Genomic DNA, 16,326 nt, shown 5'->3' on the forward strand with positions numbered 1-16,326 from the left:
GACATTCTGCATAATAATGAGTGGGCTACTTTTACTTTGGGTACTTTAAATATATTTTGATACCAATACTCATGTACTTTTACTCAAGTCAATTTTGAATTCCTGACTTTTACTTGTAACAGAGTATTTCTGCATTGCAGTATTGATACTTTTACTCAAGTAAAACATTTGAGTACTTTTTCCACCACTGCAGGAGAGACATGCATGGGGCCCATGCTGTGGAATCCCGCCATGCAGGGCTGAATGAAATGACTGCCTGCCTGAACCACATATTCCACTTGTTGTGTGCTGTGTGCATTCACCTTGTGGTTGATTGAGTGGCATTCCTATTTATTTGGCCATCGGGCATCATGGTGTGTCGACTACATCAAATGTGGATAAAAGGTTGTTTTTTTTTTACTCAAAAAACAAATTGCTGGTTATAGTCCTTACATTTAAATTCCACTATATCTCTTCATGGCAAACAGGCTTTGCATCTGAGCAAAATAAATCTACAAAAAGTATGCTTCACTTTCATTCAACACATGTTGATTACTTTTAATTTTGGTACTTTAAGTAGCCTACATTTTCATGCCAATACTTTTATACTTTTTTTTTACTCAAATAAATGTAGAATTCCGAACTTTTACTTGTAACAGGGTACTTCTACATTGCAGTATTGATACTTTGACTTAAATAAAACATTTGAGTAGCCTACTTTTTCCACCACTGCTTTTTACTCATTTTCTTTCTCTAATGAAATTAGACGGGGCGCTGGCGCGCACTGCGTCTAGTGCAGTGGTTCTCAAACGTTTTCATGTCAAGGACCCCCAAATTGACACTTATTAGCCCGCGGACCCCCATTTGAAAAGATAAGTCAGGGACCCCCCATGAGAGAAGATTTTTACTTATCTAGCAGTGATTCTCAACCATTTTAATATCAAGGACCCCCAGTTTGACATGCATTAGGGCTACGGACCCCATTTAATGGCATCTCTATCTCTGGGACCCCAATTCATATTGTAAATCAATGTTCATTTAACTCTGAGAGTGTACAAATGGAACCAAATGGACCCGTCAGGGTCCATTTGGTTCCATTTGTACACTCTCAGAGTTACAGACCCATAAGGGTCCATTTGGTTCCTATCCATCATTTAGCTGGGGACCCCCTGGAACCCCATCAAGTACCCCTGGGGGTCCCCGGACCCCACTTTGAGAACCAATGGTCTAGTGCGCTCCAGTGGCCGTCGTACTCGTACCTTTGATCGCGGCGCCATCTAGTGGTTATGTGACGCCAATGCTGGTAAAAACTGTCGGTTTGACCCTACATACTTTCCGTAGTTGTACTAAACGTACTGTTCGGTTCGTTTAGTTAGTTTACTTTACCCACGTCTGCTGCTTGTGTCGTTTGTTATTAAATGCTGACTTCCGTAACAACATGGACAGTGAAGCTCCGTATATAGGCAGTGATGGCCTGATCCACATCTTTACTTTCTTAAGTGTGGAAGATCTGATCAACGTCTCAAGCGTTTGTAAGGTAAGCAGGAGTGGCAGTAAAGTGCGGAAGTGATGTGGGAGGATAAGTCACATAGTTCAGTGATACAGACGGGTGACACATTAAAGGGGGAATAAAACAACATAATGATAATACGATTGTCTTATGTCTGAGTAAGATGTTGGTCTGGCTGGCCACTAGCCGCCTTATTTATTATAACTGTACTTTCCTTAGTCATGGTTCACATGACGCTCGTCTGTCACAAGCGTCATGGCGCTACTTGTTCCTGGTTTTTAAAATGTCTACGTTTACAACCGTACATCTACATAAACGTACGGATTTCAAATATAAAGTGCTGACCCCACGGCCACGGATGTAACAAGCTAAAACGCCTGGGTCTAAGTACCCGTATCTTCCGTATTGTTCAATAAAAAGCATTTTAACCCGATCGGTGGCCATTTTCGCCATATGCTTTCAACTACGCGACCCTATCGGTTGGGAGGTGTACTGCACTCTGATACATTCACTGGTACTTAGAGCCGGGCGTTTTAACTTGTTACATCAATGGCCGTCGGGTCAGCACTTTATATTTGAAATCTGAACGTTTATGTACGGGTTGGGTTGTAAATGTAGAAATGTCAAAAACCAGGAACAAGTAGCGCCATGACTGTCATGATTCAGGGCTTTACTTTCCTTTTTTTTTGGTAAACTGCTAATACAGTATTCAATCAATCAATCAATCAATCAATCAAAAAATCAAAACCTAGCCCTGGTCCAGAGCGTTAGTGAGTCAGAGAGAACTCACTAACACTCTGGACCAGGGCTACTAGCCACCTAGACAGCTCTTATGGAGAGATGAAACAGAGAAAAATAAAAGCTATCCCCTTACACTTGATGTTTTTATTATGGTGGTTGGTCATTATGATTCATATAATTTTCATAATCATAACAAACATGCAGTTACCCCTCGTGCAGCTGTGGAGGGGGGCATTGTCATCCTGGAAGAGACCACTGGCATCAGTATAGAAAGTGATCACTCAGAATAACTTTGTATTGATTTGCACTGACCCTCCCATCTATGGGGACAAGTGGTCCCACGCCTGGAAAATGCCCCCCATAAAGGGATCAAGCATTCATGATGACTGTACCGTTCTCTTAGTGTACAACACACATGTACTCGCACACTTTTGGAGAATATAATGAAGGATGACTCATCTGACCATTATCACCTTTTCCCACCTCTCATTGCCTATGTTTTTTTGCACCACTGGACGCAAATACCCCAATAATGAGCCCTCTTTCCTCATAGTCACTTAGATCTCTTACCATCTTGGTCCATATCAAGGTCAGCTGGACCTGTTCAGCATTTTTATAGATGCCACAGAACATGAAGGGATGTTAATTTTATAATACAGTACACCTGTATGGAAGCAGATGCATTTGTTATGTTTTGCCACTCTTATTCAGGTGTTTTACTTTAATTTGTCTCCTGTCTGTATATCTTTTGTCTCAGGGTATTTACTGTTAAAATAGCCTTTTATTAACCATTACAGGATTGTATATATATTTTTCCCTTCTTACCCCTATGTACATTTGTGTGTTTTCAGGATTGGCTTGAAGCTGCACAGACTCCTTGGTTATGGAGGTAAGTTTTTTTGTGAGCTTGTCGATCTGCTATTTTCTGCCAAAGCCCCGTAATAAGGATGCTGGGGTTGAAGTGGTTAATGTAGGATAGGATGGTCAAAACAACGATCTCTCAAAAAAAAATCACTAATGGATTGATTCATGACATATATAATGGGAAAATATCTTTCTCTCTCAGAACTGAGAAGTTTTTTTTAGCAATTGAAATTGCTTTTTTTTGTTTGTTGCATTTATCCACTTATGTGATGAATCATGTTTGAAAGCTTGGCATTGTTACGCTGTAATGCTGCCAGGGTTGAAGACCCTGTTGAAGACTCCTGTTCTATGTGATTTGTTCAGGAGGATGTGCCTCCAGTGCTGGGGCTTCTGTAATATCGCCGTGGTGGACAGTGAACACATGAGGGACGCGTGGAAGAGGTACTACCTGCGTCGCGCCCACATGGAGAGCAAGATGACGCAGGGCAGGTCCGGCTGCGACTACGCCTGCAAAGGCCTGAGGGGTCACACAGGTATTTGCTGTACATGATACTGTACCAGGTCTGTTTCTGTGTCTCTACAGCAGTGGTTCTCAAAACCTTTTCATGCCAAGGACCCCCCAAACTGATATGTATTTGGCCGCGGACCCCCCATCTATTATCTCCCTAGCGATTATTCTATCAATGACTTTTTCGATTAATCAAATGATCGAGAACGTCTTTGTTGTAGTATATTATTCAAATGTATATATTTTAAATTATTTATTTATCAACGAATTGATGAACCACTTAGCCCTATTTTATACTTAGTGTCACGCAAAAAATGTGAAAATCGTAACGCATTGTGCATTGAGCTTAATTGTAGATCGGTTATTTTCCCTATTTTAGAAAGTTGAAGTGCAAATGTTTGCCAACAATGACACATCCAAAATAAGGACAGATTATTAATTGATTATTTTATGAAATCATCAGTGATATATTTTTGAAAATATACAATTGATTTAATCGATTAGTTCGATTAAGTGTTTCACCCCTTCTGCCATGATGCCACGCCACTCTAACCTCATTCTATTGGTGTGAAATGGTTGTCATCATCTATTCCAGGCAGAGTGGTTGGTTTGGTGTACCTGGAGAAGAACACACCCACCGCTACGGAGCCCTGGAGTTTCCGTAGCACCGTCTGCAGTGCCTCTACTGACGGGACAGTGCGAGCGTGGGATGTGAAGAATGTTAGTAAAAAAACAACATTTCATAGACGGATTCATTGTGGATTTGCTGGGTTTGTAGCTTAGGACCAGAGTTGCCCATGCCTTCAAATACTATTTAATTGTTTAATGTAAATATAGAACAATGAAGGCACCCGCACACCGTGCCCGTCTTACGCAGAGCAGGAGAAGAACTTTAAGTAATCATTTCGGTCACGTTTCGGTCACCAAGACCTTCAAGCTGCATGACTGAAGAAGGTCCTGGTGACCGAAACATTGTGTTTAATAAAGTTCTTCTCTTGTATTGTGCAAGTCGAGCAGTATGCGGGTGCCTTGCTGCCTTTTATTGTTCTTCGTTCATGGTTGTGTGCTTCACCTACGCACCTGTCACAACGACAGTATTACCTTGTGTACAAAAGCCTTGCAACAGTTAAAGGTAGGGTAAGTGATTCTCTTTGGCTAAAATAAGTGTTAAATAGCTCTATATTCTGATAGTACTCATTGCTATAGAGTGTTTGTTCAGTAACAGGAGTCTCCATGTCTCTCCAGCTCTTTTCTTTAATAAACAGAAAATGGATTTTCAGGCCGGGATACCAATTTTATCCAATCAGGATAGAGAACTCTGTCAGGATACAGATTAAACAAGTGAGATTGGAAGTGATGACACAAATAAATGAGCAGACACAATTGGAACTGGATCACTATCAAAATTAAGCTGATAAATGGGTATGGTACTCTCTTCTGATTGGCTGAAATGTCGTCACCTACCTGAAAATGTATTTTCTGTATTACTAAAAAGCTGGAGAGACGGGGAGACTCCTGTGAGTGAGTGAACAATCACTCTATAGCAATGATTACTATCAGAATATAGTGCTTTAACCTTTTAACACAAAGCTTTTTCTTCTAACCAGAAAATATCACTTACCCTACCTTTTTTATGTGTAAATATAAAATAACAGTCAATCCTACTCTTCTTTGAATCTGATTATAATAGAACATTTGGTAGGAATGCAACCTTAATTACAGGCAGAGAAGCAGAGACAAATGTGAAAGGTATTGAAGCTCAATTATACTGTACAGACATGAGGGAATTGGCAATGACTACAATAGGGTTGAAAAGTCACTATAAACAGTACCAGTAATGAAACAACATAATGTCAACAGGGGGCGGCATTACTGTATTATTATCTTTATTTAAACATTCATACATCATAAAGGTGGACCACAATAGAAATAAGCCCTCAAGCGTTTTTGTGTTTTATCATGTTGACAGATATGTACCAAAATATGTCTGTCTATGCATTTCAATAAAAAAGTCAATCAATCGATCAATTAAACTCCAAATGTATTATGTATACATGTAGCTAGCATCTTGTGTGGCCATTTAAGTGAACTGAATTTGCTTGTGTTTTTTCGTTTGTTTAGGGGGTGGAGTTGTGGCGCAGCGCCGTGCAGAGTCCTCTGACAAGTATTGTCAGTGACAGGGAGCATGGACTAGTGATTACATCCGATTCCTCGGGGCTTATCAAGAGCTGGCAGGCTCAGACAGGAGTGGAGGTGGCGTCATACGCCACTGCATCTCCACACTGCACGTTACTACCATACACTGTTAAAGACAGCTGCTTTCTCTTTGTAAGTTACCATACCAATTCTTCAAATCTTTGCCCACGTTATCTTTACTCAAGTTCCTCAGTTTCTTTTCTAAAATGTCAACGCTTTCTCTGAATTCAAATGTTTCTCAGGTAGGCACCGCACAAGGATCACTGCACACTCTGAGTGGTCCTGAGTGGTCCAAAACGTCCAGTCTAGTGGTGTGCGACTCTTTCAATGTCAACCTCCTGCTCGCCTCTCCTGACAAGAAATGGATCTTGGCGGGAACCAAAGACAATCGTGATTTGAGTCCAAAGGTAATTCTATCTTTGGTTTAAGCCATTATGACCGGGAACACATCTGTGTGTCGATCTGAGTTATCTGAGTTCGATTTCTTTGGCTGTTCAAAAATAGCAGATATACAAGCTCATAGCGCGGCACCGAGTGCCACGCTATGAGCTTGTAGATCTGCTATTTTTACATCCCAGAGCGGGACCTGAGGTCTTCCGACTCGGGGCTTCTCACCACCCCTCGTAGCAACAGGCGGACCCTTGGCGATAGAGCTTTCAGCGTGGCAGCCCCTGACCTCTGGAACTCTCTCCCAATGGAGATTCGCCAGATGCAAACATTGGACTCCTTCAAGTCCGCACTGAAGAGACACTTATTTACCCAGGCTTTTGGCAATTGATTGTTATTTTGTGTACTGTAAAGCGTCCTTGGGTTTCTGAAAGGCGCTATATAAATCCAAGTTATTATTATTATTATTATTATTATTATTATTATTATTATTATTTTGGAAAAATCGTGAACATTTGTGCAAATCTATGAATATTCTACAAATGTCTTCTAAATCCTAACCGTTTTTTGGAAAAGATTATGTTGCTATAATATCAGTGGTTCCCAAACTTTTTCATGTCAAGATCCCCAAAATATGTATTTCACCGCAGACCCCCATCTCAAAATATGTTGTTCCAGGACCCCCCAGAAGCAAAGATTTGAGTTACAAATGTTCGCTTTAAAAAAGATCTATTGAAAGATTTGCACACATTTTCAGCATTAAAAAAAATAGCAGATCTATGAACTATATATCTGCTATTTTTGAATAGCCTTGAATAAAGTATGGATAAAGTGGTTACACGGATGCATTCCCGGTCTTAATGGGTTAAGCGCCGTAATGCTTGCTTTATATTACATTTCGGTGGTAAATACAGCCGATGATAATTGATAATAGTGGAAAATAAAACCAGGATCAGACGTTTAATTTCTTCTGTATGATGGCAGGTGATCTCTGCTGCCAGTTTGATCAATCCGTCTGCGGAGGAAGATCCTCTGAGCCAATGTCTGCCCGTCCCAGGGTTCCACACGGCCGTCTTCATGCCCACCCAGCCTGCTAGACTGGCCATCGTCCACCAGGGGGAGCGCTCGGGCCCCGCAGTCCTCACTGTGCTGGATGTCAGCATGAAGACATCCAAATACAAGTCAGAGATCCAGGGTATCTATCCACTTTAATCTGTGCTGTGAATGTTGTACCTGTATTCTAAAGCTGGGATAATGGATGCATGCCGTAATCCATGGGACTCCTAGGGGTCCTCAGAGTTACTACAGGGGGGGCCGCCAAATCTTTGTGTGATGGGAACTTCTTTTTTTTAAATACATTAACCCTAGCATCCCTATTCTTAGCTGAAAATAGCAGATCTACAAGCTCACAATGCCTCGCGCTGCGAGCCGTTGTGAGCTTGTAGATCAGCTATTTTTGGCATAGAGGTTTGGTGTAGAGGCGGCAGTGGCTCAGGGGTAGAGTGGCCGGGTAGAGTGAACTGGAAAACCACGGCCGAGCTTCTAGTCTATAGAATCTATGAAAAAGTTTAATCTGCAACACAATTTTTATACAATATGTAGAGCGGGGGGGGGGGGGGGGTCCCTGGGGGTTCCTGCTTCATCTCTCTCTCAGCTAAGGGGTCCTTGGCCCGAAAGACGCTGAAGACCCCTGCCGTAATCGATAAGAACATAAGTATAAAATAGAACTTGCAGCCCTACTTTCAAGTCATGTGGCCCAAGTATGAATTTGCCAATAGACCTCAGTTTGCCCGTGTATAATTTAGAACAGTGGCCCCCAACCAGTGGTCCGGGAACCACCAGTGGTCCTTGAGGGGGTTCCAGGTGGTCCCCAGCTAAATGATGGAGAGTTGGTAACCAAATGGACCCTTATAGATCTTTAACTCTTGAGAGTGTAAAATGAAACCAAATGGACCCTTACGGGTCCATTTGGTTTCATTTTACGCTCTCAAGAGTTAAATTATTGTTAAACATCTGCATTACTTGATTAAAGAATTGTTATTTTTATCAACATTTGCCTGTTATCTATGGTACCACATCAATACAGCATGGAATTGTGGACAAAATCGTACCCAACAATAACAAAATATAATACATTTTGGGCCTGAGAGTCTAAATCTCATCAAACGGTGGTTCCGTGGCTCAAATGCCGAATAAATAATGGGCCTTGATATGAAAAGGGTTGAAAACCACTGATTTTGAAGGTCTCCATTGTAGTGGTGCAGCACAAGAGTTCCTCTTGCCTGCTGTTGAACAAATCTGCACACAACGTCCTTCTGGAGGCCAAGGACGACGACACGCTCGTGATGGCGGATCACCAAGACCTCTGGATCTGTTCTTTGAAGTTCGACACCAGCGTGAAATTCCTGGCTGCAAATGTTTCGTCCATATCTGTGGTAGGCTCTTCTCTTTATGGTAAAAAGTCATATACAATGCACTTCGTAGCTAGCCTGCTAAACCATCCCGCTCGCGTGAATACACATTATTATAATGTGTGGTCGGTGTCTGTCAATTACAGGGCCCTGAGCGCAGACGCTGGTTGGCTCTTCCACTTTTTGTACTAGTGGAGTAGAGTAAAAGTACTGAAAATTGGAAATACTCCAGTAAAGTAAAGAATCCTCAAAATTGTACTTAAGTACAGTACTTGAGTAAATGTACTTAGTTGCTTTACACCACTGCACACGATAATGTCAATTTACGCGACCGGGATGGTTTACCAGGCTACTTTTATAGGTGTGAAACATGTCAATTGTTTGTGTGACATTTGCGTTGGTTAACTTGCAGGCAAGTTGTCAAGAAATCAAGCGTGGCTTCACCAGTGTTGCCAGATTATGTGAGAGAAACAAGCAATCAGGTCTAGGAAAACCAGCCCAAAAGATGCGACTATGGGCCACATGTGCACGATGCGACGCGTTGTGAGCTTGTAGATCGGCTTTTTTCAAATAAAATCTTGCGGGGAAATTATAATAAGCAGATCTGGCAACCCTGGGCGTCACACTTTTCTCAGCTATAATTAGTCAACTATTTTCATGCACTTGTGTTTACAGGATAGCTTCCGTGTGGTGGCTGCGTGTCGGGACCTTTCTTTAAGAGTGTACACATGGACAAAAGACCAAGACCGAGATGAGGGGCGTCACTCCCTGAAGAGCCGATATCACTTACTGGGAGGTTCCCACACAATGTCCAGGTATAATACAGGAGCACTGCGTCAACAACAGATCAGTTAAAGTAGGGCTGCAACAGCTAATGGAAAGAATCAATTTAATTGAAATAATCGATAATCTAAATGAGAGAATCTGTTAACCCATTAAAACCGGGAAAGCATCTGTGTCATTTAGATCATACTAGACCATACCCGGTGAAGTGTGCAGGCGAAAGTAAGCGTGGGGTTATTGCATGTCCTGTCGCGTGAGCAGTGTGCTTCCCCAACTCGTTTCACTCAACTCACCTGTCTCTCCCCGCACCCGCCCCCCGCTATTGAGACCGGGGGTAAAAAGTCCGCGCTGTAGACACACACAGGCGCGACGCGACGCATGCGCAGTTTCATCAAGAGTCCACCATTGTTTGACACATAAACGCTAATAAGAAGCTGAGTTTTGATGAAATTGAAAAACGGGCTTCACAGTTAAGTTCAGATGGTAATGGTCAATGGCTGTGTGCAAAATCAGAGCAATTGCTTGCTCCAGCCACTGAGGAGAACCGGGTAGCTTCACCACTACAGACAGTCACCACTACAGACAGAGGTTACTAGAATTATAGTAGGATATATATGTGTGTGTGTGTGTGTGTGTGTATGTGTATGTGTATGTGTATGTGTATGTGTATATATGTGTATATATATATATATATATATATATATATATATATATATATATATATATATATATATATATATATATATATATATACACACACACACACATTCAGAAATGTAAACAGCACATGGTACAGTAAGACATTAAAGCTAAAAAGATAATCCAGAAAGGTATTGGGGACTTGTTTCCATTGTGGTCCTGTTTATTCAATTCATCAACAGAGCATAAAATAATTAACACAATAATACATGTCATCAACAAAAACAAACACTGCTTGTGTTTAACCACTTGAACCCCAAGCGTCCATATTTTTTGGGGGGACATTAGTCAAAAAAATTGCCAAGCTCACAATGTGTCCCGTTGCGGTGCATTGTGAGCCTGTAGATCTTTGATTTTATGTACAATGTTTATGTAGTTTTTTTTGTCATAGTGTTTTGAATACAATTCCTTTTAGTTTTAGTCATATTTTAGTCATCTGAAATATTTTCTACAGTTGATTTAGACGACTAAAATGTATGTTTGCACAGTAGGCCGTGATGGCATCGTAATGCCTGATCTACAGTATACTTAGCTGTGTGCCGAAAATAGCCGATCTACAACGTGAGATCACAACGCAGACGTGTTGTGAGCTTGTAGATCGACTATTTCCGTCTGCTTTTTGGTCTAGTTTTGTTTTTTATTTGTTTATGAAATTGACTGTGTATTTATTCATAGTTTTAGTCATCATAGCTTAGACAACATTAAAGGGATAGTTCACCCAAAAAATATTGGCTTAAGAATGTGACAAAAAAACAAAAAAAAAGTCTCCATGTGGTGACTAACCGATAGAGGTGAATCATTTTTGGAGGTGAACTATCCCTTTAACACTGGTTGTAACTCAAGTCCAGGACTAGAGGGGTTGAAGACTAGCTGAACACTCAGCTGAACTCAGGGTTTCTTTGCTGCGATAGTGGAAGGCTTTCTGAAATCTTCCTGAAGCTTATCTTGATGCTGACATGAACTGACATGGCATTAATGGTGGCTGAAACACCTAGGCTGATTTTGTAGTATGTTTTTCAATTCCAGTTATACAAAAAGAAGGGAAAAAAAGAACCAGGTCAGGGTAAAAAAAACATGCCAGATCAATGGGCTCTATGCACAGTAGCCATTGGGCCCCTTCATTACTTTCTATACAGCTGTTACCAATGATTCTAAGGCTCTGTTCCATTTAGTGTCGCACAGTCACAGTGTTTCTCAAACTTTTTAATTTCAAGGACCCCCATAACCCTGAGAGTGTAAAAATGGAACCAAATGGTCCATTTGTACACTCTCAGAGTTAACAACAACAGATCCCCAAACCGGTTGTTTTGGGGAGTGCTGCCTGGTGCTTGGTTTGCTCTCTTTTCCCCCTCTACACCAAAGCCTTGTTGCTGAAAATAGTTCACAATATGTTGCATGTGAGCTTGTAGATTGGCTGTTTACGGCAAATACTCCCCCGAGAATGGGGATGCTAAGGTTCAAATGAATCATGTAAAAATATATATATATACGGTATATATCACAGAAGGATTTGGTGGCCCCACCTGTACTGTAGTAAATCAGAGGACCCCTAGGGGTCCCTAATCCCTGTTGAAGACGCATGCAGAAGAGCATTATTGACTGTGTTCAATTGATCTGTAGTTTATGAATGTTTGTTTTTTAGTGGACTGTTTTTTTGTTGTCTCCGCCAGGCCGAAAGGCATGGCGAGAGAGTATGTTTTGCACCCTGTCCGTCCGCGTTTCCGTCCGTCCGACCGTCCATGTGTCCTTCTGTCTGTGAACAGCTAATCTCCGGCACCGTTGGCCCGGTCGCTGCGAAACTGTGCACACACACACACTCCCTGGATGCCAATGCTGAACCTCTGCCCCAAATCTTTCAGATCAGCCTGTCATAGCGCCACCATGAGGCCGACTTTTGCAAAACACATTACTCCTACAGATTTTGTCCAAACATCACGCAAATCGGTACACAGTATCTCTATAGTCATGTGATCAACATGGATCTGTCCGATCTTTCATATTCCATCCTGATTGGCTAATATTGGCTTCCAAAGTTTGCAGGATTGGTTCGTTTTGAACAAAATGCCTCAAATCATGAACGCAGCATGCGATTTCCGTAAACCTTTGCACGCACATTCCCACTGTTGGTAGTCAAGGCAGCCAGTTCCCACCTGATGTTGTGTGGCAGTCCTGACTGCTCCAGACGGTACTGAATAACTGCCAGCTTGCATAAAGTCTTCAGACTAGGACTCAAGTCTAAGATGTACAGGTCATAGGGTGTTTCAACTCCTCCACAGAGGATGATACGATCTCCCAGCATGGAACAGCACATATAGAACGTTTGGGGCGGTCCTTTCCCCTTGGGCTCAACCTTCTTCCAGGAGAAGGTCTTCGGATTGAATTTCCACAGATCAGTGAAAATCTGATTGGCGCAGGAGAAGCCACCATATATGTACAGCTCTCCTTTGTAGGCAAAGGCTGAATGCATGTCGCGTTGTTTTGGAAGAATCTGTGCAGAAGGTGTTTTCAGCCAGAAGTTGGTCTCTGTGTCAAACACTCTGATGTCGTTGCACTGGTTCCCCCAGCCCCCAAATACAAACATCTTTGTCCCGATGATGGTGGCAGAGTGACACAATGAAGCAGGTGGTGGAGTGCCTCCTGTGTTAATTAAAGACCACACCATTGTGGTGGTGTCCAACTTGTGGATGTCATTAGTGCATCTAGTCATCTGGTTGTATCCTCCATGTATAAAAATGACCTTCCCCAAGACACAGGCTGAGTGGTAGTTCCTCCCCTCTGGAACAGTCCCTGACACCTTGGGCTTGAACCATCTGTGGGTGTCGACATCAAATGCATGAAACACGCTGTACTTCTCACGTGTAAGGTAGTTATACCCTCCCCAGATGTAGATGATATCTTCTACCAGCACAGTTGGGTGGACGTAGCACATGGACGGACCCTCAAAGGGACGTTCTCCTCTTCCAGGTGTCACCGGGGGTAACGTCCTCCAGCGTAAAGACACTGTGTTGAAAACTTTCACGTTACCCCTAGCAAAGGCGTACACCTTGTCCTCCACTGCAACAACAGAGGAAGCTTCTTCTACTGGTGTTCCATTCAGATGGACCGTCCAGCGAAACATTTCTCACACCGTAGACCGAGTTGGACTCGTAAGAATCTGGCTCTGCAAAAAAATGCCGTCCTACTATTAAGCAGATACTTGGCTGTTTGTTTGACCAGATCCGAAAGCCGCTATGAGATTATCCAAGAAGTAGGTACAACCGATATGTAATGCTTTAGGCTGGGAAACCAACTACTGATGAGTTGTATTGATGCTTATTTCTCTGGAGGGAGGTCTTGTCGCTCAGGGTCGCTGATGGAACTGAACTAACCAGCCAGTTGTATTGCCTTTATACCATTGGCTGCGGCCCTGGTGTCACTATGGTGATGTCAGTGTGTTCAGCTACGGCAGACGGTGTTCTCGGCTACACGGCAGACAGTGTGTTCATCTACGGTAGACGGTGTGTTCGGCTACACGGCAGACTGTGTTCAGCTACAGCAGACAGTGTTCTCGGCTACACGGCAGACAGTGTGTTCAGCTGTGTTGGCAAATAACTTTCAGCGCAAGTCGCTACAGGCAGATACATCTGTTGGTAAAAGTTGCTAAATTATGTTTTGTTAATTTGACAATTACTTTTAAAGGACATAGTCGTGATGATGACATTGTGATGTCGTTGCACGATGACATCATCGTGCAACGACATCACAATGTCGACACCTTGTTAGTAGAATCTCCTGACCCCCGCCCCCACCCCTACTTTCTCTGTAAATATACCTTATGATTCTACTGAGCTTTATTCCAATATGTGTTGTAGGATATTTTGTATTGTTTTGTATTGTCTGTATTACAATGCGTTGTACTGATGAATTGAGTACTGATGAATTGAGTACAACAAATGTGACTGTACTACCTGTGGGCTACTGTTAATAAGCATGTTAATAAAGTATTCAATCAATGAATCAATCTTGCTAGTTTAGAAAAGGTAACAAATTACTAGACGTCAGCGTTAATTGTTGACGTTCTGTTGACATCTTCCAGACTACAGTCAGGTGGGGTAACCTCATTGGGTATTCTACTAACAAGGTGTTCAAGGGGTTAAACTATGTCCACTTGTATTTTGACAAAATACATTCTTTAGTTGGTTTTAGGGTTTATATGAGGTCACAATGCCATGTTGTGAGCTTGTGGGTCGGCTATTTCTACTCAATTAATTATTTCTAATGTTTCCCCTCAAAATATTAACGAGTTGGTGGGATGATGGAAAACACAACTACATTATGCTATCGTTATTCACATTTATTCAACATTGTGTTTGGCATCAAAACCAGTTAACTACTTTAACCCTGTACATCGGCTATTTGAAAATAGCAGATCTACAAGCTCACAACGCATCACACTGCGAAACGTGGTGAGCTTGTAGATCAACTGTTTAATCTTTTTATTTTTAAATCTTGAAATAAATGTAACACAAAAAACAAATCTTTTATGGGGGTTAGTTGGAACTAAATATTTTCTGAGGGGGGTCCGTGGCCAAACACATATTCATTTGGGGGTCCTTAACAAGAAAACGTGTGAGAACAGCTGTTCTCACACTTTTTGCAGCTGCAGACACGACGGGCACCCGATTGTAAACAATATATGCGTGCACGATGGTGGATGGTCCTGGCTAACGCCTAGAACAATAACATCTCTCACGCGAGTCACCACGGCGGAGTGATCTCGGATCGAAAATTAGTGGTTTTCCCCACTGTAAAAAGTTAAGGAAATGTGGAGTCTATTTTGCAAGGAGTTAGAATGGGAGCAGACGGGAGCCAGTTTTTTTGGCACAGTGATCCATCTGTCTCCTCCTTCTCAGAGTCACCGTGGTGATTCCAGAGCTGCGCTAGCCCCCCCCTTGTGAAAAAAAGCGAAAACATCTAAAAGATTGATTTCACGTAGATGTTAGTTTTGGCACTCATCGTCACTTTTTGCAAAACCGTAGATTTACGGTTTTGGCACCCCAAGTGTTAATTTGAAGCCCATTGACCGAAAGTAAAAGGTTTACGTTCGTCTGACTTGACGAACATGCTAAGCTTTGCTGACCACTGATCGTTCAATAAACTAAAACTAAAAAATAGCAGATAGACAAGCTCACAACTACTGATTTAGAAGGCATTATTGTGGAATCGGCCTCAGATCTTAATGGGTTAATGATGCCTGCCTTGGGTATGTCGTTATAGGAGAAACATTTTCAGAACATTTACAAACTTTCAAGAATAGTAGAAATAGAAGATCAACCAAAAAAACACTGTTTTAAACCTTTCCCTGCTACGTGGTGTCTTGTGTTCCAGGGGCTTCAGTCATGTGGCCTGTGACTACTCCAGCATTGTGGCCGTAGCAGAAGGCAACGATGGGAAAGATGTCCTGAAAGCTTACTCTTTCACCTCCTAAAGACCAAAAGCACCTTGTGAAAACCATGATGGCACTACTGACATTTGCACTGTCCATCCACTACAGTAGCTTTTTTTATTCAAGGGGAACTTTGCCTATTTGTAAAGTATAGTAAGTTTTGTTGTTTGTGAAAATAATCTGACATAACTCAAAACTTACCAATGCGTTCTGTGCCGAGGGCTCGCTTTCTAGGCGCTGTTAAATCTGATTTAACAGATATGCTTATTGTGTATTATGTGGTATTTTAGAAATCCTATGTTTACAAATAATAAATAATAAACACCCACACATTGTCTACTTGCTCAAGACCTTCTACAGGCATTTGATATGCTGAAACATTGCTAATAAAATAAAATAGTTTCTTTATTGAGCAAGTAGACGGTGTGAAGGTGATTTTTATTTTTATTCAGTGTGCTTCTGTGATGCTCCACCAACGCACCTGGGGTCGCCAAATTATTTAGTTTTTTCATTGCCAGAAATCCTATGTTTACAAAAATATATTATACTTGGTTAGTTACAGACCCATAACTCGTCTAGGACCCTAGGACCCCCACACCACTGTGGGGGGGCCAAACGATATGGATAATGTTTTGTTTGTTTTTGTTAACTTCTGTGTTTCTGTGAGTTCACAATCACATTAAACTACTGTACTATGACACTGCATAAAGTACTATATTATTTTTGTTTATCAGTTTCAATCGAGACAAACCGTATTTGTTTTTCATTTGTGTTAGCAAACAACTGTAATATATTGTTACACTATTTGTGAAATCTAATTTTA

At 41.7% G+C, this 16,326-nt stretch overlaps 2 protein-coding genes across 2 annotated transcripts; one reads left to right on the top strand and one right to left on the bottom strand.

Annotated features, from left to right (window-relative positions):
* The first annotated feature begins 1,326 nt into the window (after positions 1 to 1,326).
* On the top strand, positions 1,327 to 16,201 carry LOC311052852 (F-box/WD repeat-containing protein 12-like). Its single transcript, XM_084068082.1, has 10 exons — positions 1,327 to 1,516; positions 3,082 to 3,119; positions 3,458 to 3,627; positions 4,198 to 4,322; positions 5,724 to 5,930; positions 6,041 to 6,205; positions 7,170 to 7,380; positions 8,442 to 8,620; positions 9,272 to 9,411; positions 15,446 to 16,201. The coding sequence occupies exons 1-10, from the start codon at positions 1,418 to 1,420 to the stop codon at positions 15,543 to 15,545; spliced, it is 1,434 nt and encodes a 477-aa protein (XP_083924208.1). The 5' UTR covers positions 1,327 to 1,417; the 3' UTR covers positions 15,546 to 16,201.
* Positions 11,974 to 13,758, bottom strand: LOC311052857 (kelch domain-containing protein 3-like). Its single transcript, XM_084068088.1, has one exon. It carries the CDS (start codon positions 13,194 to 13,196, stop codon positions 12,150 to 12,152), a length of 1,047 nt encoding a protein of 348 aa, XP_083924214.1. The 5' UTR covers positions 13,197 to 13,758; the 3' UTR covers positions 11,974 to 12,149.
* Positions 16,202 to 16,326: the final 125 nt, after the last annotated feature.

Source organism: Gymnoscopelus microlampas, assembly GCF_963454915.1.
Source record: "Gymnoscopelus microlampas genome assembly, chromosome: 10".
In the NCBI taxonomy this organism is placed as follows: Eukaryota; Metazoa; Chordata; class Actinopteri; order Myctophiformes; family Myctophidae; genus Gymnoscopelus; species Gymnoscopelus microlampas.